The following is a 25,733-nucleotide window of genomic DNA, read 5'->3' on the forward strand; positions in this document are numbered from 1 at the left end:
ATTGTTTCAGCCTAATTTAATGGGATCAAACCAAAAGCGCAGGCCGCAGACACAGCGACAGCAATCTGCTGGGAAATCTCCTGTCTAATTGCTTGACGTCCCCGCAGTCAGTCGCCACGGCGACGGGGGGGCACAGCAATGCTAAACAATGTGTGCGTCTGTTCTGAGCGCCAAGTGTCAATCAGTCACGAATGAAATCTGCAAGAAACTACCGCTATGTGTTAATATTGGATGTGCATCTGGTTCCTACACATTTGAATATTTTGAAATTCAATACTTTTTCCAGACAGTCCACCCCAAAATATGCACACAAATAAAGTACCGATAATGAAATGAGAAATATATTACTTCATTTAAGCAAAATTCTCTGCCAATGGAACAGGAACATTTGACTTGGCAATATTTCTAAAAACAAGTAAATGTAGCTCACCTCCAAAACCCCCACCAGTGTATTTATATACCACCTACACCGATAGAATTATGGTATTTCTTATTTTAATATAAAGTTACTCAGAAGCAGTTATACAACCTCAAGCTATAAACCTTAATTGCTTAATACCTTAATATTAAGATTAAGATATCTTGATTGGTAAGAAGAACATCTTGGCAGACAAAGAACAAGCATATTTTACCTTGATTTGAGATACAGTAGTGCCTTGACTTACAGTTTCATCCATTGCATGACTACGGTCGTAACTCAAAACTCAAGTCGTCTTTCCCCTCTGAAATGAATGGAAATGCCATTAATCAGTTCCAGCCTCCCAAAAAGCACTTTTTGTAATGTTGTTTTTAAAATAAGAAAAATAGCACTGTATGGTATTGTTCTTTATGAAAACATAGAGTAACAATATTATCAAACAACGTAAATAATTCAACAGTTTGATCATCTTGATTAATGGATTGTGTGGCTCTTAATATGTGTGCCTTGGCCACGAGGGGGCAGTATAACACAGAAAGAAGGCAAGACACAAAAGAGACAGTCACAACTGCTCAGTAAACTGCAGCAATATTAGGAGTATTGTTATATTGTATGTCTATATGTGTTGCTGCACCATTTGTTCAAATATCCATTCCATAAATTATTAACACAGCGACATACATGCTTTTTGTTTATGGTGTTTTACACTGTGTTATATATCTATAGAAAAAAAATCTAATAATTTGTGACGTAAATATTTTCTTCATTATTCAGAATGCCTATTCTATTATGTAACCAAATAATTTCCAGAAGACTATAGGAAGGTAATGTAGCGCGTACACATAAATTAAGCCCAAACCCAGATAAGTTTCATTTTATTTTAGGATGAGTTCAAGAACCTTTTAAAATTTCTCTCGTCTTTAAGAACTGAATTGGCCAAGTTGTGGGCTCAAGAAATGAAATCTCATCTCTGAAACCCCTTCTTCTACGAAAACAGAGACTCTATACAATTGGTTTACAAACATCCTTTCTCTGTGCCAAACTACCACCTGCCCATCTTTCCATCACTGCCTGTCGCTGCCCCCTGTCACTGCCCCCCGCCCCCCTTTCCAGGCAATCTCTGTCAATAGCCAATGTGATGAGGTCAAAGCTGGACTATGTCATCTGTAGCACCATCAAGAACCTTACAAGGCTTACGGGGGAGCGTTTGTTTGTGCAATGCATAGAGTTAATGATGTCCGAATATTTGGATGAGGAAAAATAAATCACACAACGACTGAGTGTGCCAGTGGCCGCAGTGGGAGGGAAAACAGTGATAGTGCACCACAAAACAATAAAAGTACAACTAGCATAACTTCACAAAATAATGTTTTGAATGAACAAGATTGTACAACTTGACTTATGACTTGCTTAACCCAAGCAATGACTTGACTTGCTTGATGTTTGCCACAGTAACTTGAAACTTGAAGGTTAAGACTTGAGACTTACTCATGAATTCTACATATCACTTTCTCTCAACTCAGGTACCTAGCGATAGGGACAACAGTCCCGCAACATGATGGCTCATTGTTTCCAAGGCTCGCAAGAGAAAACGTTGCCTTGTACACTGTCATTTTGTTGTTTGCTTACTTTTGTCTTCAAACCATCAGACATGAATGTCAAAATGATGTCCAAAAACAACCCAAAATGGTGCCACACCACTAGTTGGCATTTGTGGGTCTAAACTATCATGTATGCACAGTCAGTAGAAACAAACCCTCCAATAAGCCTGTGGTCCGCCATTGTTGTTTTGATTACAAAGTAGGGGTTGATTCAAGTAGTTGACCTTAGTACACCGCATTGACGCTTACTGCTTTTAATCGATGAATCACGTGTTTTTGACATCATGTGTTTTTATGTAGGTCCTTCGAAATATGTCTTTATGTGAAACTGGTCCACGGCACAAAAAAAGTTTGGGGATGGCTGTACTGTGCTGAAAAAAAAATCACAGACGTTATCAACTCTTCAACTACGACTAGACTTTCATTACATGAGACTTGACTACAAAAAAAATCTATAGTCATTTAACCCCTAGCATACACTTCACACACATGAAATATAATGGTTTTGCGTGGTATTAGTTTAAGCAGACTGTCTTAGTCTCTTGTCGTGATTAAGCTGAATATCAGATCACATTTTACGAACGATTTCTGCAGCGATCCAAGTCCTGTAATCCCAAAACGTTCATATACTTTTTTCCTGAAACTGTATACAGGCCATAGGATTGAGCAGCATTGAGGAGCAGAGTGGAACCCTACTAGCCTCTTCAGGCAGTAGCTGTTTGTTGCTAAATGAAGGCAGGCATTCTTTGGTTTCCCAGAGAGCTGGGTGCCTGCCAGTCCCCCGGCCACTGAGTGCCATTTTATTAAGAACAAAATGGAGCCCCTATGAAAGGAGCCTCGCACTGAGCCTGCACAGGTCTCGCTGAACTGAGCCTCCACGTAAACAAACAGCACCTTAAAGAGACAGGCCTGCCTGAAAAATGAGGAATAGAGGGGCCCCTCCGGAGTCGCCGACGTCTTTTGGCGTGCCAACGGCTATTGTTCGCCGGTGATGCTGAGGGATGCTTGGACGAACAGGAATGGGAATCGGTGGAGAGCAGACCTCTGCCAGGGTCCAACAATTTACTGGCTCGACATTAAATTGTATACACAGAAATTTGAAAAATGGCAAAGTTTTATCCAAAGTGAAAGGAAAGTGGGCACACAAATGATGAAGTAAATGGGCCTAGAGACAAATTACTCACAAGATGTGATGGATGGGTGATGAAATGCGGGTGAATGATTGAAGTGGAGGATTGGTGGGCAGGGGCTGAAACTTTTATCTTTTTTTTTAATAAAACAAGACAGATTTTACAATTAACTCATTCATCCTCATATTTCTGCACCTTGCTAACCTGTTTTTGACACACTCCATATTTCACAGCTAGACGAGGGCATCTCATCAGAGGAGCTATTTATTAGATTAGTGGAAATCCATAATGTTCAATTCCCCAAGCGACCAGAAGAAGGAAGTAGAGTTTCCAAAATTCCTAATAAAGTGTAACTTCATTACACAAGATGTCCATCATGTTCTATGTCGCTTATCCTGTTGAAGGTCACAAAGAATTTGAGCCTAATGTGGGAGGAAAGCCGGTGGACCTGGAGAAATCCCACGTGAGCACAGGCAGAACATGCAAACTCCATACAGGAAGGTCGGAGCGGAGATTCAAACTCAGAACCTTTGAATTGTGAGGCAGACGTGCTGACCACCGTAACGGCCTGCTGCTCTTTGTGGACTTTCAAACAGGTAAGTAATTGCTTGTTTCGAAACCAAGCACGACTCAAAAGAATGTAGTAGTATTTTTCAAGGTGAAATGGAAGGAAAAGAAGAGAAGACAATTTCAAAGAACAATAAAATACATGCGAGCATCTTCACGGAAAAAAGTGTTTGAGTCCGTGAAGGGTGTTGCATACGCATTTGTGCCAATGATCGGAATGGCACCGTCTATTCCCCAATTTGAGCAACGAAAAACCATGGCAATTAACATACACGCACGCACACTCATAAGCAGGCACATACACTCATGTGCGCACATTCACGCGCACACACGCTCTCTACACACACACTGGCAATCTCACAGGCACTCACAAACAATTCAGTCCATCTCACAGAATATTGCACACACTCTCTCTCTCTCATACGCAGATACTCATACTTACACGCATGGACAGAGTCTATGTCGCTCGCTCTCTCACACAAACGCATGCAGGCAGACACACACACACACAGTACGATGGGACTTGAGCCAACATCTGTCTTTGATATCAGTTAACCTAACCACTTATTGCGGGAGCCCACCAACGCCACGGATGGCGTCTAGTGTATGTATTAAGTCTTCGGCGTCCATTCAGACACTTTGGCAGGCCGCTGCTGTGTGTTCCATCTTTCCATCTGTGTGTGTGTGTGTGTGTACATGGCCAGTCCGGCGAGCGCGTCTTCGTTTCTGAGAATGTGACTGCATACCAGTGCGCGATGTGTGTTTACACAGACATGTGAGAACAGTGTGAGTGTGCGCAGTGGCTGCCTCGCTCCACAGTGAAAGCCGCAGCCCCAAACCACATCAGAGGGCGCGTGGGAGACAGAATGACAAGGCCAGGAACCAGCCAGCGTCTGCCGGCAGCCACACACACAGCCGTGCTTACACACACACGCACGCACGCACACACAATCGCAGTGCTCCTATACACGTTTGAAATTTCAAAATTCCATACTTTTTTCAGACCCTAATTGCCAGACTACTTGGTAAAATAAATACATAAATAAATAATCTGATACTAATCACTAAAATATTTTGTGACAATTGAGAGAATGTGTGCATCTAAATACAGTGCCTTGAGATACGAGTGACCCTACCAGTTTTTTTCGAGATACGAGCCGTCATTCGGCCAAGTTTTTGCTTTGAGATTTGAGATAGGAATGCTGTATGGTGGCAGTGAACTCAACTCACTCCACAACAAGCAGCAGTGAGTGAACAATTCTTCAAAAAAGAGGCTTCAAGTTATTTATTGCCACTCCCAGTTGTGGTTTCCTGCCAAATTAAACATAAAACAAAGACAATTAACGTGTATTTAGAAGAACAGCTGGGCCTTATGAAACAAGTCAACTTAGCGTAATGCTAACAAATAATGCTAAACACTATTGACATGCTTCTTTTTTTTAGCATTGATAGATGCAGTTCAAGAAGCGATTGACATTTGAACGCAAACAGTAGAGCAACATTTTTAGACAGACAATACTCAATGGCATATACAGTGGAGCCCCGCTATTCGGGGATAGGGACCGGGCCAGAGCACAAATAGCGAAAATCCGTGGACAATTGATCCACATTATAAATACATTAAATAAATAAAGATTTTTAAAATATTCATTTAATATTAAAAAATGTAAGGCAAAAAAAATTTAATAAGCAGGCATAAAAAGAAAAAAAAAAGAATGAAAAAGAAAAGTGGGGAAAAAAAGGAAAAAACATTTTTGAACTTTTTTTTTTTTTTATCTGCGAATAGGTGAGTCTGTGGGTAACAAACCACATGTTTGAGGGGGTCCACTGTATTCTTCATTCTCTATGAAAAATGACTAATATCACAGAATCTTAATGAATCACTAACAGTAGTAGTAGAAGACGTCTATTCTTCTTCATTTGTGTCTGCATGATTGAACAGTATTATAGTGGCTCCCGGTGGCCAAGGTGGGCACACCAGAAGGATCAGCAAAATTAATTGGATTGGAGCATTAAATCATGATACAAAAATGTAACTTTTTAAATTCTATTTAATTATGTTATTTCTCCTTGTGGCACGGTGACCGACTGATTAGAGCGTCTGCCTCACAGTTCTGAGGACCGGGGTTCAAATCCCGGCTCCGCCTGTGTGGAGTTTGCATGTTCTCCCCGTGCCTGCGTGGGTTTTCTCCGGGTACTCCGGTTTCCTCCCACATCCCAAAAACATGCATGGTAGGTTAATTGAAGACTTTAAATTGCCCGTAGGTGTGAATGTGAGTGGTTGGTTGTTTGTATGTGCCCTGTGATTGGCTGGCGACCGGTTCAGGGTGTACCCCGCCTCCTGCCCGATGATAGCTGGGATGGGCTCCAGCACTCCCGCGACCCTTGTGAGGATAAGCGCCTCAGAAAATGGATGGATGGATATTTCTCCTCGTGAAAAACAAGATTTCATTTATGGAAAAGATGATGATTTGATTTGAGGGCTTTAAGTTACAAGCATGAGCACAGAACAAAAAAAAAACTGTATCTCAAGCCATCACTTATTCTTAATTGTATAGTTTAGACACTAGAATAGTCGTATCAGTCTCGGAAACGAATATTTTCTATATAATACCAGAGCTGGAAATGTATAAATTCAAATATCATACTTTTCCATACTTGCGTAGAAATCCTGCATTCATCGCACTCTCCCCGCGCACCTATTGACACACGCCACGTCTTATGCGCAAGGCCTCCCCTTTCGCACACACACACGTTTAACACCCACCATCATCACACCGCAAGTCCTATTTGGCGGTCACCCTGTCGGCCAAGGATGCAGTCTGCAGCCCGGGGAGATGTTTGTGTTTGCACACTTTCTCACACACCGGCGCTGACTGAGCACAGCCGCGAGGGGGGCGAAAAAAGACTTTCTACTGTGGATTTGTTGAAGCTTTTCAATGTGGTGCCGCTGTCACTCAATGGCGTACGGAATGAATGAAAGTGAAAATATTTATTTATTTATTTGCTGACTTTGAGTGCGGGGATAAAAGGTGCACTGGCAGAAAAACGGCAGGACAAACTATCTGAAAACGATCATTGCTGAGGCACACGCATGTGTACATTTATCGTACACGTACACACACACTCACACACTCTCATGCACTCTGACATTCATTTCATCCTCACCCACACAATCTCACAAACTCTCTCTCTCTTTCTCTCTCTCTCTCTCTGTCTCTCTCACACACATACAAAGTTACACACAATCACAAACTCTCACTTTTCCGCCACACCCACTTTTTTTAAATAATCTAGCCTTTCATTTTATTTTATTTTTTAGTTTTTCTAATAATGTCTCTGTCATTTGCTTTTTCTATAAGCGAAGGGGTAACACATTCATTAAAACTGAAAATTGTATTTGTGTAATTGCTGGAATTTCAATGGTGAAAAATGATTTGATAAACAAATCTAATCTGCGATTGGCTGGCGACCAGTTGAGGGTGTACCCCGCCTCTCGCTCGAAGATAGCTTTGACCCGCGTGAGGAAAAGCGGTACAGAAAATGAATGCATGGAGGGATGGAAACAAATGAGTAGCTTGGTCACAGAACAAATACAGTGAGTCGTGAGTTTGATGTGCGCTATCCGTTGTACAAACACTAAAAAGCCAAACATGCCAGTCACACGATTTCTCACGCTGGCACGCACACACGACGACATGCACAAGAAAGGCAGCACAAGTGTAGGTCATCCATGGGTGAGTGAAAGCTAGAAGTACTGTTTTTACTTGTGGTGGACACACATCAATTTCAAGGAAATTGCTCGCCCCATTATTGGAAAGTGTTACCGGAATACCAATTAAGGGGGAAGTTTTTAACCTCGCAGCACACAAATAAACAGTCTTCCCCACTCCTCCCCCTTATTAAAGGCAGTGTCAGCGCAGACAGAGAGTCTGGAGGGGGGTACAGGGGAGGCCAAGCCGGGATGGAGGACGGGAGGCCCGGGAAAAGGGAGGCGAGGGGACAGGAGATTTGGTGCTCTCAAAGAAATGCTTTTGGCCCTCCTTTTGTGCCTGAGGGCCCAAGACCCTGAGAACCACTCGAAAGCCAAGCTCTAGCCCCGGCTCGGGCCCACTCAAGGCTAACCCCGGACAGGTAGGGATCTGGTTGACAACTAGCCGGATCCCGAGCTGCAACTGCAGCGGGTTAATTAAGGGACAGGTCAGCGGAGGGGAAATAGAGAAGGAAATGCGCGCGTATGCCGATAGGGCTGATAGTCGAGGAAAAATTGGGAGGAGGAGAGGAGGAGGGCACAGAGGCACGAGGGGGGAGGAGAAATCAATAGTGTTTGTTTTGTACTGGCTTACTTGGAAAAACACGCTGGGTGCTAAAGAAAATAAATGAGTGGGAGGAGGATGTGAGGAGAGACGAGCAGAGCGGAGTGATTGCAATCAAACACTTATCAAATGAAAATAGAAGAGCTTTCAAAAGGCACAGCAAACACAGACTTGTTGGAACCACCGAGGTCACATCGTCAATCCTGGAAGAAACTGCAGAGACACCTAGCCACGGTGCTTCTTCAGCCTAAAAAAAGTGTCTAAGCTAGCGGTTGTCCTACTGGGGTCCGCAAGCCATTGTTTGGGTTTTCACAAAATCATCATAAATAAATGAGAATTTTTTAAAAGTGCATACCTATACAGTATATAGGGACAATCACTCATCCCTACCCTAACTTGGGGCCAATTAAAAGCTCTGATATGATTGTGACATAACACATAAATTGGATATCCATGCATGAATAAAAATGTTTATATTATTATATTATTACAACAAAAGGGGTGTTGGTACAGGAATAAAGTCATTTTTTTAGAGAATAAAAGGCATAATGTTGAGAGAATACATTTGTTTTTTTAAATTCACTTGTTAAAATATGACTTTTCTCTGTGACTGTGACTTTAACATAGTATCTGAGAAAAATACAACTTTATTCACGAAATAATCGACTTTTTACACCAACACAATACATCATTGTTCTTGTAAAGGGTACAACCTATGTTTCTTGAAATATGACTATTTGTATAACATTACAACTTTTTTGTTTGTTTGTTTTTTAAAAATCTAAAAATAGGAATTTGTAAACGTAATATTACAACTTTTTTCTCGAAAATAAACAATCCAGACCAGCTTTCCCAAAAAAACAACAATTTTGTCTGTCTACACGTGTTGATGCACTGATTAAAATATCTCTTGCTTAAAACATGCAAGCAGACTTAACTGGGAAAGGCAATAAAGACCTTGAAGCCAATTTTTTGAATTATTCACTATCTGCCAAACTGCTGCTTGTTGTAAAGTGAGTTCAGTTGAGTTCACTGCCAGCATACAGCGCTAATATCTCAAATCTTTGCTCTTAAGTCAAAGCAGAAGATCTGCCAAGACAGCTCGAAAGACTGTAGTGGGGTCACTCATATCTCAAGGCATCTGTGTAGGCAATTTTGCATTTAGGATTACATATGGTAAATGTGTTTATTTGGTATTAGGATTAGGAGAGGATCCCTGGAAAAAATTATCCCCTGAAAGTGGTCCCTGGACCCAACATTTTTTAGAACTTCTCGAAGCCGCATATATAACGGAGATGATCTGGCAATACTTAATCCAGAAGTGGGTGGTGAAGTTCAAACAGGTACCTTCTCGTGACGCTTGATCCGACAGACAGAGCCTCTAAAACGGGACAGAGTGTGCTCAAGTGGCTCCGCGGGGTCTAAGTCAGCGAGCTCGTAGGCATGCGAAATGCCCTCGCAGAGCCCGTGTGTCAGCCTCTGTTTGGAAAAGGGCTTGCCGAGAGCCCCCTTCATCAAAAGCCACCAACAGCTGCTGAGAGGCTGCATGTTCCACACAACGTGCTGGAGCGCACATTTCACTCTTTAAGGGACGCTCTGTTTTTGACAAGTGGTTGAAATCAAACAATGTTACCTATTCTGGACTGACACTGAATTGTTTTACATATTGAACTCCAAGGGTCTCCCCCCCCCCCCCCCCCCCCCCCGCTTGCGTGAGTTTTCTCCACGTCATAGTGAGAAAGCAACCTTGAGTCCGGTGGGAATTGACTGAAAGCTGTTCTGGTGTCTAACCCATGATTATTTAATGAAGAGGAAGAGGAGAGGGATTTATACAAGATCATCATAAGTGGACTCCTGACTCTGTAATCCTCTGCAAGAGCTTCCATGTCAGTAAAAGCAACGATTGCAAGCGGAGGCAGAAAGCTGGACGATGACAGAGAGCGGGAACAAGAGGCAGGTCGACACATCGTTTCGCCGGTTGCCACTGGCAACTAAAGAGGCACCGGAAAACATTCCCATGCAAATTAAAATCCCCTACAACAGGAGTTCATCCATATTCGATGAGGTCTGCAATTTTTCCGAAACGTTAGCAAGCAATTAGTTTGTAATCACACTTTAGTCGTGTCCATGGGTTTTCACTCAATCCTGTTAATCCAGGATTAACACATTACTGCCTTCTGAAAAATGTTGAATATTCCACAAGTCACATTGTCCAAAGGAAGAGGCTTCATTCAGATCCTCTGGAGGCCATGTCAAGACCAAAAGTAAGTTCAGTCTTTTTGTTTTCCTGTACATTTGATGAGATTTACACTACAATTGTTTTGTTGAATAACTGTGTGCTTATCATCAACATCTTATTAGCATAAATGGCGTGGCCATATTTCATGTATTTGCTCAATCTATACTAAAACTCATTCCTGTTACTTTCAGTCCTGTTACTCAAATGAGGAGTTTCAGTACAATAAAGCATCCATCCATTTTTTATACCGCTTATCCTGTTCAGGGTCACAGGGAGCTGGACCCTATGCCAGCTGACTTCGAGCGAATAGCTTGTTTAGTGGTATGCCGTGGCATTTTTCCTCATGTAAAATGTGTGCCTTGACTCAATAAAAGTTGGGAAACTAATAGTCCTGCTGGGCCACCAGTTCACAACCCCTACTCTCAAACCCAGGCTCAGCAGGGGAGAAATGCTGAGCGCAGGAAAAAAAAATAAAATAAATAAATACATTTCTTTAACTTGTCACAATGGGGCCAAAAGCCCGGCTTCTCCTGTGCGCTCTCGTGTGTTTTCGTCACCTGCTGTGTCTTCCAGTAAACGTTTGCGTAGATAATGGATGTCAGTCGGCCATCTACAGACTAACTAACTTTGGCTCCGGTGGCACTTAGGGGGCTGTCTAGCTGTTTAGTCACCTCAGGATGAATGAGTCACCAGTGAGAAACCTTCATTGCCATCCAGGTAACACTTCTCACACACATACACACACACACAGGCATAGACATGAGCACAGCAAGAGTCTTGCACGGGCAAGGAGGACTTCTGTTTGGTGGCATTATGCTGCCACAGTGTGGCCAGTAACAGAATGAACACAGTTGGCAGTGGTGAACACAAATGCTGATGGGAGTTGGAATAACTAGAAGCAAATGAGAACTTTAAGAAGCACAGTATTTAATCAAGCTATGGTAAGATAATATCACTTTAGGTAAATTGCTTGGGGGTATAGCTTCCTTTCCAACTTAAAAAAAGTGCTTTGTTTGTTTTGGTTTTTTAAATACCATTTCCTCATTGGGGTCGCAAGTGAGCTGGAGTCTATCCCAGCTGGCTTTGGGGAAGAAGTGGAGTTCACCCTGGACTGGTCGCCAGCCCAATAGCAAGGCACATAGATCCACAACAACAACTATAAATACATAAACAGCAACGGTGTCACAGTGTTGTAACCCTTAAGCAATGGCTATTTGAACACGAACAGTGCAGCAACACATGTCCGCAGACAATATAACATATCTCGCAGGTATATATTCTTTATCCACTGTGAAGAATAATCTTATACTGCTCCCAGGTGGCCAAGGCGCACTCACCAGAAAGGGCAGCACAATGTCCATCAAATTTAAGCAAAAAATGTGGCAAAAAAGTTTGAATTCTTCACATTCTATTTCATTATGTCATTACTGCATGTTTTTATAAAGTATTTTTTTGTGTGCGAAAAACAAATGACAAACATTTTTGTCATTTTTGGGAGGCTGGACTGGATGAAGGGCATTTCCTTTCATTTCAATCAGGTAGGATGATTAGAGATTCGAGAAGTATTTTGAGGTCCGAGCGTGGTCATGGAATGAATTAAACTTAACTGCAATAAATACAAACAATCAGAAAAAAATGTATTAAAAAAAAATAATAATAATAATAATAAACGACCAAACTACAGCTTGTAACTTGAAGAACACAAAAGTCGTGCACTTGAAAGTCAAGATACCAGTATAAATTGATTTTTACAGTATAAAAAGTAACTCCAAGTACACTGAAAAATAAATAACCAGGTATGACAATGGATGGATGGATAGATAACAACTGGCAACAAATTAAATCGTACATACTAAATGGCCAAACAGCAATTTTTCTCCTTTTTTATGTTTTTGACAAGCAACCTAGGATTTTAAGCTTATTATTGCGTTGCATAACTCTTCCTCGCAGTGGATAAGGATAAGCTAAATGCAAATTCGAAAATCCACAGTACACCAGCGCTGGTGTGTTGATCTTGGACAGCTGAGTCTGGATTTGTGAACTAAATCAGCGCTGAAAGTTTTCTTAAGCACTTTGGCGCACACCCGCGCCGTATAAGTAACTTGAGCTCATCAAATTTAATTGGGAGTCTCTGGCCAAGTAGCCGCAGGAATCTTCCACCCGTCGTTTGTGGTCCTGCTTCCCATTACCCCCGTGAGGAAAGACGACAACTCTGCAATGACTGCAAGCGAACGGCATGGTAAGTCTGCAAAGGTAAGAGGCAAGAAATGAAAGGAAGGAAAGAAAACAACTTGGAGGAGTTCCCAGCGACTGTCGGTCCTTCCACTGGCTCCACGCGGGCCGTATCATCAGGCTAATTACTCAAGTAATCATGGCGCTAATGCAGCAAAGGCCTTGAGGCTGCACTCCTGTATCCTGTTTCAATTGAGGCCACTGGAAATTGGCGGCTTGATGGAACAGCGGAGCCCCGAAATAACTGATGGTGTGCTGCCCGACATCTGCCCTGTTCTGGAGTGCACTTGAACTAGACAAAAGCTGACATTTCCATTAAGGCTCAACGGGACCCCCGAACCTGGCAAAGCACGACCATCGTTATCATAACTCTATGCTGATGTGTTGCTATAACGACCGGGTCAACTTTTGACTATGACTATAATCAGAGAATTACGTGGCTTAAACCCACCCCAGCCCCTTTTATGTCACCCCACTCTTGCTGTTAACAGCAGTGCACCACTATTATTTAATGAGCCACATAATGCAAAATGCTATTTTCTTCATTGAAAAATGACAAGGGTGATAATATAATAACCTTCTTAGATTTCAACTTTCTACTTTTTATTTAATCTCAGTGTAACATTGCATTTGAATGCCCTAAGGCGGGACAAGATATGAAATTGACAGAAATATTCAGGGGAAAATACACCTAAAATGGTGTGTTTACCTTCATTGAACCCAGGCACATATTTTACATTAAAAATTTAGCTCACAGCACAAACAAAAATGTCACAAAAAGTATATACACTGAACTCCCGCTATTCGCACCCAACCGCAAAGAGAAAAATCTGTGAAGAACTGACTCTCATTCTAATTACCATGAAAAAAAAAATTTTCTGAGAAAAAAAAAAAAGTGAATAAGGATCAGCTCCCCCCAAAAAATGTGAATGAACGGGGGTTTTCCTTGAATTCTGCGGGCCTTGAAGAATCGAAACTGTCCTTAGGTGTTCATTTTTGGCACAGTAGCTTGAGACTTGCTTGAAACTTGGTTAGGACTTGAGACTTACGCCTATGTGACTTACCCCACCTCCTGTTTCTACTATGTGCCGATACCTCTGCAAAGCCTATCCAATATCACCAATCTATCTATTTAGTATGTCTGACTGCCTATGAAGCGTGGGGTTGAGGATGTGTGATCACACAGAGTCTGTTTTTCTGACAGAATTAATGAATCCGATCAAAGTGGGCTCTCGACCACGGGGAACAATAACATTTCCCGTGAACCATTCAGACAGCCCACGACGTGCTTAAGATCATTGACGTCACTGGGACAATTGTGCACCACAGAGAGCGGCGTGTGTGTGAGGATGTATGTATATCCTCTAGTTAGATATGCGTCCCATTGGGGTCTCCTGTGGGGCTTTTTTTTTTTGTTTTGTTTTGTTTTGTTTTTTTAATCTCGCAAAAAGGAAATGATTTGCTTTGCCTCGTATTCATGACAACTTATCAAATGGCCTCCTCTGGTTCAGTTTTATAAAAAAAAAAAAAAAAAAAAAAAAAAACGCATGAGTCATCTGGAAAACCAGCGTCAGAGTACGCAAACAGAGAGTGGCGCAGCAAAGTGCTGCAAACAAGCGTGACTAAAGCTTTATATGTTTACACCCATTCAATCAACAGCGATGATACGGCGTGTGCTTTCTTAGCTCGTGGGTTACACTAGCAAGTGTACTCACCCGGTGTTGCAGAAACTGAGGCACAATAAAGGAGACACATTCTCACAAATTTTTCATGGCAGTAACATTTGCATGTCACCACAGATCCCTGCTCTCGATTAACTGCTCACAGGAAGGAGAAAGTGACAGATGTTTTCCTGTTAATTTGACAGCAAAGGTACTAACAGTGCAGCGTCAGTGTCTGACTCAGGGTCAACAATGCTAAAAGATTATTGAATATCATGGTTGTAGTGGTATTAAATAATGTTTAGGATTGTTTTTCAAACTGTTACGGTAGATTGCAATAATATTAAATGTACTTTTTAGGAATAAGTCCTTAGCCTTGGGCTTGCCACATTTCTATTATTCAATGTTGGTCATGATGGTTTTACTTTGAGAGCCAAGTATTTTGTTAAGGTGGTACTTGGTTTAAACATTTTAAGAACTTGGAACATTTTATCAAAATGAGAAGAATACTATAATTAAAACCATATCGACTTATGCCAATGTCTTGTCTTCTTTCCTGGTTAAGTGACACAACGAGTTAAAATCAACTTAAACACCAAACTTGTTGAGAGCATAAAGGATTGCAACAATTGTCCTTCATATCAGTGGAGCAAAGGGGCATGACCAATAGAGTTACGGTATACAATTGTTCCAAAACAAATTGTGGACAAAATTCGGTTGTTTTTGTAAGCGGGAGAGTCACCCTCTATAGACTATTAGAAAGAAAGCAGGTTTATTAAATATTCATTAAGTTTACTTTCATTTTTAACAATCTATCGCCTCAGTACTTGCCGAGAAAAATAGATGGGTAATTAACTGACTCTAGTCCCCTCCATTTTCCAATTAACTGCACACCAGTACACAATTCTATGTTTTTACTTAATTATGTGCCACTGCATTAGTCCTCATTGTTGATTCACCATGTCTGAGTTTCAGCTCACTGCAGCATTCCCGCTGCTTATGACTGCCAGCTGTTCTCAACTGCAGTTACTCTCGTCACTTCCATTTTCAACGAGGGAACATGCCAAAAGGTGTAAAAGTGATGGACGGCGATGAACTGCTCTCTAAGTACTCCCCTTGTAGTAATAACAAATTGAGTATATATATATATATATATTTTAAAAAAAGGGAAAGGGATGAATGACGGAGTGGAGAGATAGACTCCATGACTGAATTATTTCATAAATCAGACCATGGAACAAAATGTGGAAGAGATCAATTCAAATGGAGGGCGTTGCATTATCAGGGTGAAGACAGACTCATGAAGCCTCTATCTCAAGAGGGGCTGATAATCTATCTGGAACTAAAGCAATGTATATACAATCTACCAATCGTATATGCTCACAGGTTATCTGCACAACCTAATAAGATCCAGTAAAAGACAAATGTACTTCTGTATACATATGTGGGAAGTTGGGAATGCTAAAATGTTACTTTAAATATTGCCTGTATACTTGGTAAAGGCTTTGTGTTTTTCACCTATTTGGGTCTTTTTCTGTGGAACCTATCCCCAGCTATTCTGTGAAAAATTCCCAAAATTTAATTTTTAAGGGAAATAGTGCAAGAAGAGTTCAATTATATTAAACTTTTACAGGATCATTGTTTGTTTATTTACATCGTAAACTATGAAATGTAATTAGGAATATTTGGGGGAGGGAGTTGTCAATTACTTGTGGATTTTTTGCCATTGGCAGCAGGGCTCAGTCCCTATTACCTTAAGTTGCAAGTCACCAAGCATTTTTTTACTTTGGCAGTTCTGCTGTATTATTAAATGAATATCTACTTGATCAAAAGTGAGCATTACTATTGCTACAAGGAGGGCTTGGGAAGATCGCATGAGATAATAGAGGAATCAATACTGAAGAAAAAATGGAATACAAACTGTGTGAGTCTCACCCCAAAACAACTGCAGCTCCTAAGATCCAGAACAACCGCCATGGCATTGAACTAATAAAATCTGGTTGGCTGATGAGCTCTTTCAATTCTTTTTCCGCTGTGGAGTCTGTCTTTAAATTGTACTCCCCTACCAGCAATGTGAAGCCTAGTATCAATCTACAAAATGAATTCTGTATTAGTAACCGCTTTCAACAACTTGCAAGTGAAGATTTCTTCCCGTAGCGGTAATCAATTTCCACAGAAATATCTTGGGTCCATAAACACGTTGCATGTATAACTCAGTTCTCCCACATGAGCATAGCCAGCCCACGCTAGCGTCCAGTTGCATCTGTGACACTGGAGAACCAATTACAAAGCTAAGCCTGCTAATGGGGTCTTCAGTTACCTGATCCGGTGACCAAGACACAAAAGAAAGGTCTTCAATCTTTAATGCCAATAGTGTAGTTCAAGTATGTTGCGCTTGTCTAAGTCATTACAGCCAAAGGCCTGATGAAAAGCAGCCCAAAGTCATAAAATTTAAGCCAGACAAACAACTTGCACAGTTATAGAAACACAGACTACGAGGTCAACCGTGACTCAATGAGGGAACAAAGACATTCTCTGAGTTAAACTGTTTGTGCATAGGCCATGTCAACAATACCCTAGTTGTTTTTGCGGCAGACAATTCGCTTGATGAAAGATTTAATGGTGCTGACTTCCCGCTTAATGATTCAATTTAAAGCAGCATACATGTCGTCAGCACTTTTCTCAGCGGAACTATCACCAGATGATAAAGAGTGACAAATGTGAAATCAATTGTGCACTAGCAAGTGTTACATCGGGTTAATGCTATCCCTCAGGTTTTGGGGTTGTGGTTTAAAAGTTGATGTCATGTGTGAAAAGTCACCCATTTCAAAGAGGTTTTTATGTTAGTCTGAGGTTTTATATACCTAACATGATTTATGTAATGAGGATGAATGGGAAGGATAAATTCCCACTTCCATTCATTTCAATAGGGAAACATAGGTTGAGATAAGAGTGTTTTGAGGTGAACGTGGGCACGGAACGAATTGAACTCAGCTCTCGAAGCATCACGGTATTTATAAAGTAGCCTCCTCCCTGCAACGATTCATGCTTTTTTCCCCCCCCGGTCTCTCTATGACACTATAAGATGCAACAAGATGGTACCAAAGCCTTAGCTAACAGAAAAGTAATAATTGGTGTCAAGAAAATATTGTTAAAGGCGTGATACATGTCGAATGGGAAAGTTCTTTGTATCTCGGGGAGGGGCTAAAGTTTAGCCTGGGTTGTTACACAGAGTCTTCACCACGTACATTTGCATTATCGAAATAAAATTTTCTGTAAGCCAATTATTTTAAGGGTATTGTTGTTAAATGCGTTCAAAATCAAATTAAACTGTTTTGGTACCATTGTCTGTGGAATATTTACAGTTTAAAATACTAATATAGGCAATTCTAAACAGTTTAACGGGGCATCAATTACTTTTTTTCGCTAATCGTGGCAGCACTCGGGTTTACTGTATAAATCTATAAGTGACAACCGTGTGTAATGTTTGCTTTGGAGGGCCTTCTGCCATCAAGTGGTTATTCAGTATGATATTTATGTTTCACATCAAAAGAACAGAATGTTACTATTCCATCTCTATGCTTGTATTTCATTTTAATTTAGCTACCTATCTATTGAAAGTAGGCACTATGTGGAATTAAAAGTTCACAAAGCCGTTAAATCTCGTAAAAATGTGAACAGGAGTTCTCAAACTCACAAATTTCCGTTTCAGCTTCGCCTTACTGCTGCGGGCGGGCTTGTCCTCCACTGCAGTCCCTGAGCTGTAGTCGCAGTTCATGTCCAGGTGGTTATCGGCGGAGATGCTTTTACGGAGGTATGCGGCGCGTGCCCGGAAGTGAGAAAAGGGCGACTGGGAGCGAGGTCTGGCTTCCCCTCGCTCTGGCTCGTCTTCAACCTCCAAGTCATCCTCCAAGCGCCACAGTTCGCCTGGGAAAATAAAAGGATATTCATGCATTATTCACTGTGAGAAATGGCCTCTCTATCAATGTTGCCACATTTAACTGGATGTGCAACAAAATTCAAGGGGCTCTTTTTCTGGCTCACGCTGAACCGCTCCAGAAAATATTTAGTCATTAAAGATTAACAATGCAGTAATTCCCTGCTATTCATGGGGAGTAGGGACCAAGCCCTGCCGCAAATAGTGGAAAAAAAAAGTAATTTAAGCCCCTCTTAACAATGTTTAGAGTTTCCTGAATCAATACAGTGGTGGCTTGTGTTATGCATTACTATTAATGCATTATTAATAATGCATTACAAATTGTAATTGCATATTACTTGTCATGTCCCCATACGTTAGTTTTACCAAGTGTCTGCCAGTGTTGGCATTGACAAAAAAAAACTTTGAGCACTAACAGAAAGATAATGAGCAAGAGGGGTAGACAGAGGCGCAGCAGTATTATGGTCAATGACAGCCGTTGCTAGGCAACAAGTGGGCACGTTAAGTCTCTCGATTTTTATATTAGCAACAGAGCAGCAGGAACGGGGCAGGGGGGAAACAAGCACACTGATGGGTCTGCACTATAAAATACAAGTACTTGGGCTAAATAATAACACACAGAGCTGCCAAGCTCAGTAATCTGAAACAAGACAGCAAGATGAAATTGATGCGGTGCTCCTCTCCAGGTGCACATTTCCGAACCAACGTAGTGTCACAGTAAGGCAAGGCAAAAAAAGAAATTATGTACCACATTTCATACATAATGTCAAATTTGTTCTGGTCAGAAATAGAGCTGCAGCGTTCTGAACAAACTGAAGCTGTTCTATGCTTTGAATACTTTTGGAGGAGTCCAGTCAGAAGACCATTACAATAGTCAAGTCTCCTGGAGATAAAAGCATGGATTTGTTTCTCCTGGTCTGCTTGGACCGTACAACCTGTCATTCTGGATATGTTCTTCAGCTGGTAGAGGATAAGTAATTATAGTTATAAAGACGATAAAATAATAAAAATAAAGAATGGCCTGTTTTTTTGTGTGACAATTTTTCACAGATTTCCTCTATTCGTGGCAGGGGTCAGTCCCTATCCGCTGTGAATAAAACATTTGCTTACAAAATCTAGGGTATCCTGAACAATGAACAATGATACAGCATGGAACACTGTACTAGCTTGTTGATTGAACTCATTGCGCTCACCTGCAGGTGGCAGTGTGCAGGCTTTTGGGTTGCTGGCAGTGGGCGGTGGGTTCTTTCTGCGAGGAGGACTTCCTCCGATGAGATCAGAGTGATGCACCCTGGACACCCGCGGCGACTGAGGGATGCTGGGTAGGGTGCGAGACTTGGCCAGGATGGGTCTTTGCAACTTCCTTTCTATCGACCTGATTGAGAAAAGAGCGGTCAGATTGTTGTTTAGATTCTAATCAATGAATCGTCCGTGATCCTGCAAGAAATTAAATGTATGGAATTTGGTGTGGGTAATAGTGCTTATTTCAGCTCATGCACCTGAAGCTAAGTGTGCATTTATGTATCAAGGAGTGAGTGGTTGTCTTTCCAAAAGGATGATAACCAAGCAGTTGTACACATGTTCACAAACACACCCACACATACATAGCACGCTTACTGTTAAGGAGCAACAAGAGAGCAGTTGTACAGATCAATCGTGAAATTACTTCCACCTCAGCATAATCAAGTCGGAGGCCATTTAGGAAAACAAGCAGCAGAAATTGGTTTTCTTTTATAGTGGATGATGCCACATACTCCCCAGTCGGAAGCCAATCAATAGGCACAAGCACAGCACTGCGAAGTGCTTTTCACGCCACAATGCAGTCGAATAATCTCAATATGAATGACAGGACGTGGCATGCATGTAAAATAGCTAATCTGTGGTTTTTAGAATATAATACTACCTCTGTCCTGTCCCATTTACTACTTGTTGCATTCCTTCCTCACAGGCTTCAGCACTGCCTTTGTAGTCCACATAATATGGATGGAATTCAACTCCCTGGGCAACTTCATTGTAGTCATAAGGTAATTTAGTAAAAGTAATAAAGGAATTTGTTCCGTGACGACGCTGGTTACTCAAAACACTAGTATCTCAATTCATGTTTTCCTATTGAAACAAATGCGGCGACAACTTTGACTGAGAATGGATCAATTATAGACAAGCTGCGTTCTTCCAGGAACAGTAGGGATTTGTCGCTTTCTGTTTGTAAGATTGCCTGTACATACCACGGGGTTTATTACCTCTGCCAAGCACGCAAAGCGGGAGGCCATGTTTTGATCGTTCTTTGTTGATTGATTGGTTATCAGTCTTCCGAAATAAACACTATAACCACTTGCTGGGTGCTGCCTGGATAAAGATTAAATGAGAATCAACTTTGTCATTACACGTCACAAGTACAAGGCAGCAACTGAATAGCTGTATATACATTATATTAGGAGTGCTATGGTATACTGTATAAATACAGTGGTGCCTTGAGATATGACTTGAAATTGTTCTGCAACCACGGTCATAACTCAAATTGTCTTTCATGCACCTGAAATGTGCGTGTTAATGCACACGTGGGGCAAAGACTTTCTGTGAGTTCTGCTAACAACCCAGGCTAAACGTAGCTCCTTCTCGACATACAAGTTCAACATACATCCTTGAGTTACTGCACTTCTTTCCTATTCCGACAGGGCTTTGGCGCCATCTTGTGGCATGTTAGGTTGTTTCAGAAAGACAACAAAAAAATGCAAATCATTGAATTTTTTTAGCATAGCTGGGGATAGGTTCCACAGGGAAAAAAAAAAAAAACGCTGAATTTTGAATATGCAGGGGATTACTCTATTCCCATTCCTACTTAGAACCAGACCCCATACACAGAGCATATTTCACAAAGGATATCAAAGTTATCTGACAAAAGACCAGATAATTACATAGCATTTGAAGAGCAAGAACAGAGAATTAAATGAATTAGAGAATTAAATGCTTGATTGTGCCTTGAGAGGTTATTAGTCAACAACGAATCGCTAGTTTTAATGAGTCTCCAAGAGTAGCCGAGTACTCTCGGGTAACCTCCCAGATACCCTGCCAGGAAACTGAGTGGAATATTTCATCCATCATCCATTCAGCAGACTTTTAATTCTCTTGGACGTTTGGCTCAGGCTGCATTTTGCAGTCATCACCTCGTAAGCACATCCACGGCTAAGTACTGACATGTGCCTACTGTCAGCAAGTCAACTGCTCTCAGATAGAATAGGTGTGTGTTGAATATTAGAACTGGGACATGAGAGCATCCATAAATGAACACTGAGAACTCGGGAAAGTGATGATGTTGTATTTTTTGCTTTCTTCGACGTAGGAAGATGTGCTAATAATAGGACAGTAACGGAAACAGGCAGATGTCTCCCTATTTAGCTCAGGGGTTCTCTTAAACTTCTTGTATGAAAGGATCCCTTCCTAATCTATAAATGTCATGTGCACCCCTAAATGGCGGAGGAATTTAAAAAGTTGAATATTTTCTAGAAAGAAATAGTTATATTAAGATAACTACAAAAATGTTTTAATACAGTGGTGCCTTGAGATACGAGTGACTCTCTAATCCCCATATGCATGTATGCACAGTTTAAACTGACACAACAAATGATTTTGCGCATCCCCAAGCTACGGCTCACGGACCCCTGGGAGTCCAGGGAACCCTTTGTAAGAACCACATTTTGTGTGAGGTAGCATTTTCCTGAGGCGTACACACAGCGTGCAAACGATGAAACAACACGGGAGCCTCCAGGTAAACAGCAGACGTGCGCGCGCACACACACACACACACACACACACACACACACACTATACAGCCATGTTGTTGTAAACACCCCAAACGGCACATCATGATAGCCCCGGCCGCAGACAATTTGGGTTCTCACTCATGCAACAAATCTGTTGCTAAGCGACAAAACAAGGGACAAGGAAAGGAAACAAGGGTGGCGGGGGAGTGAATGAGGGGGTTAAAGAAAGTTCTCAAGTTGAGAGCATAAAGTGTAACACATTTTAAATTGCTAAATTCAGTATCATTTAGGCAGCCATTTTAGGAAACCTAATTCTGTTAGGTTCAAATGCGTCTGACACCGTAATTGAAAGTGATGCACTGGAAAAACTAACTCTAACAAAGATTCCCTCGTTTTTCACGGTTAATGTGGACCAGAACCCCGCGCGAAAGGTGAACAACCGCGAAGTCGGATTTGCCCCCCCACCCCCACCCCCACCAAGGAATTTTCGTGGATGTGTATGTGGGTACCAGAATGTTTAAAATATGTAAACAGTATATATACCTTCCATATTTGAGACAAAGATTACAAAAGTACAAGTATTTACTTAAATCTTTAATTATAAAACCTTATACAGCAATTAACATTTACTTTGTCCTGATAATATTAGTGTCCAAACTCAGCTTCCATCTTCGTCCAAACTCAGCTTCCATTTTCACAATTCTCTTATTACGCAGAGTTACCACACGTTTCGCTTCCTTATTGAAGGTTATTGAAGCAGTTTTGCGGATGTTTGAGTAATTTTAGCTTGAAATAAGAATGACCATAATTCGATAAGTGTAGATTTTGAAATACACTAGGAAATTGGTGGGGGTTATTTTAGGGTAGCTATGTTTTAAGAAATCTTGCAGAGTCAAATGTTTTCCATTCTATTGGCAGATCAGTTTGTTTCAATTAACTATTACAGTGCTGCTTTGAGATACGAGTTTAATTTGTTCCGTGAACACACACACTCATGACTCAAAACACTAGTTTGAAATCATCTTTCCCCACTAAAATGAATGGAAATGCCATTAGTCCGTTTCAGCCTCCCCCCAAAAAAGCTCAACAAAAATGTTTCTCTTCAGAAGGAAACAAATATTTACTTTATAAAGCATTTAGTAATAACATAATTAGAATGTAAATAATTGAACAGTTTTTGCAACATGATTAATTCATTGTGACTGCTTTTGGAGTGTGAACTTGGCCACCGAGGGAACCATCACACAGACATGCAGACTTAGGAACACTCACGCATACTTGAAGTGACTCAGTAAACAGCAGTTACGTGAGTCAATTTTCACTGAGGATAAAGAAAATAGGCGGCACGGTGACCGACTGGTTAGAGCGTCTGCCTCACAGTTCTGAGGACCGGGGTTCAATACCCGGCCCCGCCTGTGTGGAGTTTGCATGTTCTGCCCGTGCCTGCGTGGGTTTTCTCCGGGCACTCCGGTTTCTTCCCACATCCCAAAAACATGCAGTATAGGTTAATTGAAGACTCTGAATTGCCCGTAGGTGTGAATGTGAGTGCGAATGGTTGTTTGTTTGTATGTGCCCTGCGATTGGCTGGCAACCAGTTCAGGGTGTACCCCGCCTCCTGCCCGATGACAGCTGGGATAGGCTCCAGCACGCCCGCGACCCTTGTGAGGATAAGCGGCTCAGAAAATGGATGGATGGAGAAAAAAATGGATAAAGAAAACATACATGAGTATTTTTCTACTGTCTGTCTTCATGTATTGATGCACCATTTGTGTTCAAATATCTATTGTTTAAAGGGCCATAACACCGCGACTATCAATGTCATTTAACCCGTTTTTATTTGCCATTTCGCATTGTGAGTTAACATTAAGCTATTGGAAGGCAATGCTGTGTGGTTGTTTTCAATACACAATTTGTAATTCTCTTTGTTTTAAGTTCAATTTGACAGTTATCGTCTCGAAAAACTAGCAAGTCGGGTCACTCCTATCTCAAGGGACCACTGTATATTTCTCATTTCATTACTTTTTCCTTGCTTTTTTAGTTTTGCAGTGTGATACTGTAAAATGAGCGGTGGAACAGGATGATGTGTCTACTGGAGATGCCAGGGAACGATCAGCTTTTGAACATTCGCCCTCTAGCCTATTTTGTGGTTTTCTTCTCTCTATCTCGCTTGGCACTTGGCTGACAGTGAAGAGGCTTTAAAAGACTTTGCTTCAATCGCCTTTCTCACTGTGGGCTCCAATGTGCTTTCGCTCACATTTCCGCATGAAGAGGTTTAAGTGCGAGCGCAAGTTTTAAGACCTGGAAACGGAATCTAACTCAACCAATTACGGCCCAGTAACAAATCCTCCCTTTTAAGCTATTACCCATTCAGTGAACAGACAAATCTATTGAATCAGTGTGTATCATCAGTACACTGTGGCATGCAGTACCGAGGCTTCTTTTCTTTAACAATCAAGCTCAAGGACTCATAATAACTGTCCATGGTGCTGAATATAGCATCTGTTTAAGCCCAAAGATATTCATACTGCGGCACGGTGGACGACTCGTTAGAGCGTCTGCCTCTCTCTAAATTGCCCGTAGGTGTGAATGTGAGTGTGAATGGTTGTTTGTTTATATGTGCCCTGCGATTGGCTGGCGACCAGTTCAGGGTGTACCCCGCCTCCTGCCCGATGATAGCTGGGATTGGCTCCAGCACTCCCACGACCCTTGTGAGGATAAGCAGCTCAGAAAATGGATGGATGGATATTCATACTCTGGCCCAACTGAGTGAATTTTCATTTATTTCTGGCTGGAAATGACACTGCATGTTGCTCTTTTTGTCTGTGTGTTAAGGCAAGATTTACCCTTTTCATGGAGTGAGCTGCTCAAGGTTACGTTGGTAGACTGACATTGATGTTACTCTAAAAATAGACCTGCTTCAAATGTACTATCCACCATTCCAGACCAAATATTTGTGAAAACACGTCTAATTGGTAAAGGAAGTGCAAATCTTTGATTCAGACAAGACTTCTGTGATTAATGGGCAGTCTTCCATTTTCCACCACTAAATAAACATCATGTCTTCATGTGAGCGTTACAAAATGGATCATTTCCTTTTTGGCGGTTTCCAAATTGATAGTTAAAAAGCTACTTTGAGCAGCTGAGCGGACATGCAGGAGCAAATGTGCACGCTCGGCCCTTTTGATTAAACATCTCTTATGATTCATTATGCACTGAACAACATGTCCCCATTTATTATGGCTGTGTTCCAAACAGGGTGCACTAAGTGCTTTTATTCTGCTGAGGCCACAAGTATTTCTTTTTTTAAGGTATAAATTAGATAGTGGACCTCTTTTTTTCCATAAAACTGTGTTGTTTGGATACCCAAAATAACCCTGAAGGTGTTCTAATAAAAACTCTCCATTCCTCATTCACATCAGAATGCCTCTTCAAACAGACGAGCAACGAGACCGCTACACCCTCCACTCCTAATGGCTGCTCGGTGATGCCTGTCAAAGGCGCAGCATAGAATTGGAGACGCAGCGACAGAAAGACAATAATTCAAGTTAAAAATAATAGGAGGCAACGTCAGAGGGCCAAGCTAAGAAAGAGGCGGACGGACGTACGAGACACAGACAGTGAGTGGGAGGGACAGACACATGCATGAGAGAGATGCAGTGTTTGTTAAGATGTCCACCCACGTTCAAAACTTGCACTGTGTGTGAACGAAAGGAGACTTCAATATTTGTGAAATCTACATTTGTTCAGTATCTCTTTAAACACACGAGTTTGTATGCTTGAGGGGAAGGCATGCTCGTTTTGATTTTCTAATAATCAAAAAATTGAGGCATTTTGGGATAAACAAACACTTATTGGTCACTTCAAAAGGTAC

The 25,733-nt window shown here is 41.4% G+C and overlaps 1 protein-coding gene across 3 annotated transcripts in view; it reads right to left on the reverse strand.

Moving 5' to 3' along the window:
- LOC133469427 (ankyrin repeat and fibronectin type-III domain-containing protein 1) overlaps positions 1–25,733 on the reverse strand; it is a 136,107-nt gene that overhangs the window by 91,406 nt on the left and 18,968 nt on the right. For all 3 annotated transcript variants that reach the window (XM_061756475.1, XM_061756476.1, XM_061756473.1), the window contains 2 exons: positions 19,295–19,476; positions 17,862–18,091 (listed from right to left, as the gene is read on the reverse strand). In XM_061756475.1, the coding sequence (XP_061612459.1) occupies positions 17,862–18,091; positions 19,295–19,476 (412 nt within the window). The remainder of the gene's footprint in view (positions 1–17,861; positions 18,092–19,294; positions 19,477–25,733) is intronic.

Source organism: Phyllopteryx taeniolatus, chromosome 19 (genome assembly GCF_024500385.1).
Source record: "Phyllopteryx taeniolatus isolate TA_2022b chromosome 19, UOR_Ptae_1.2, whole genome shotgun sequence".
Lineage (NCBI taxonomy): Eukaryota > Metazoa > Chordata > Actinopteri > Syngnathiformes > Syngnathidae > Phyllopteryx > Phyllopteryx taeniolatus.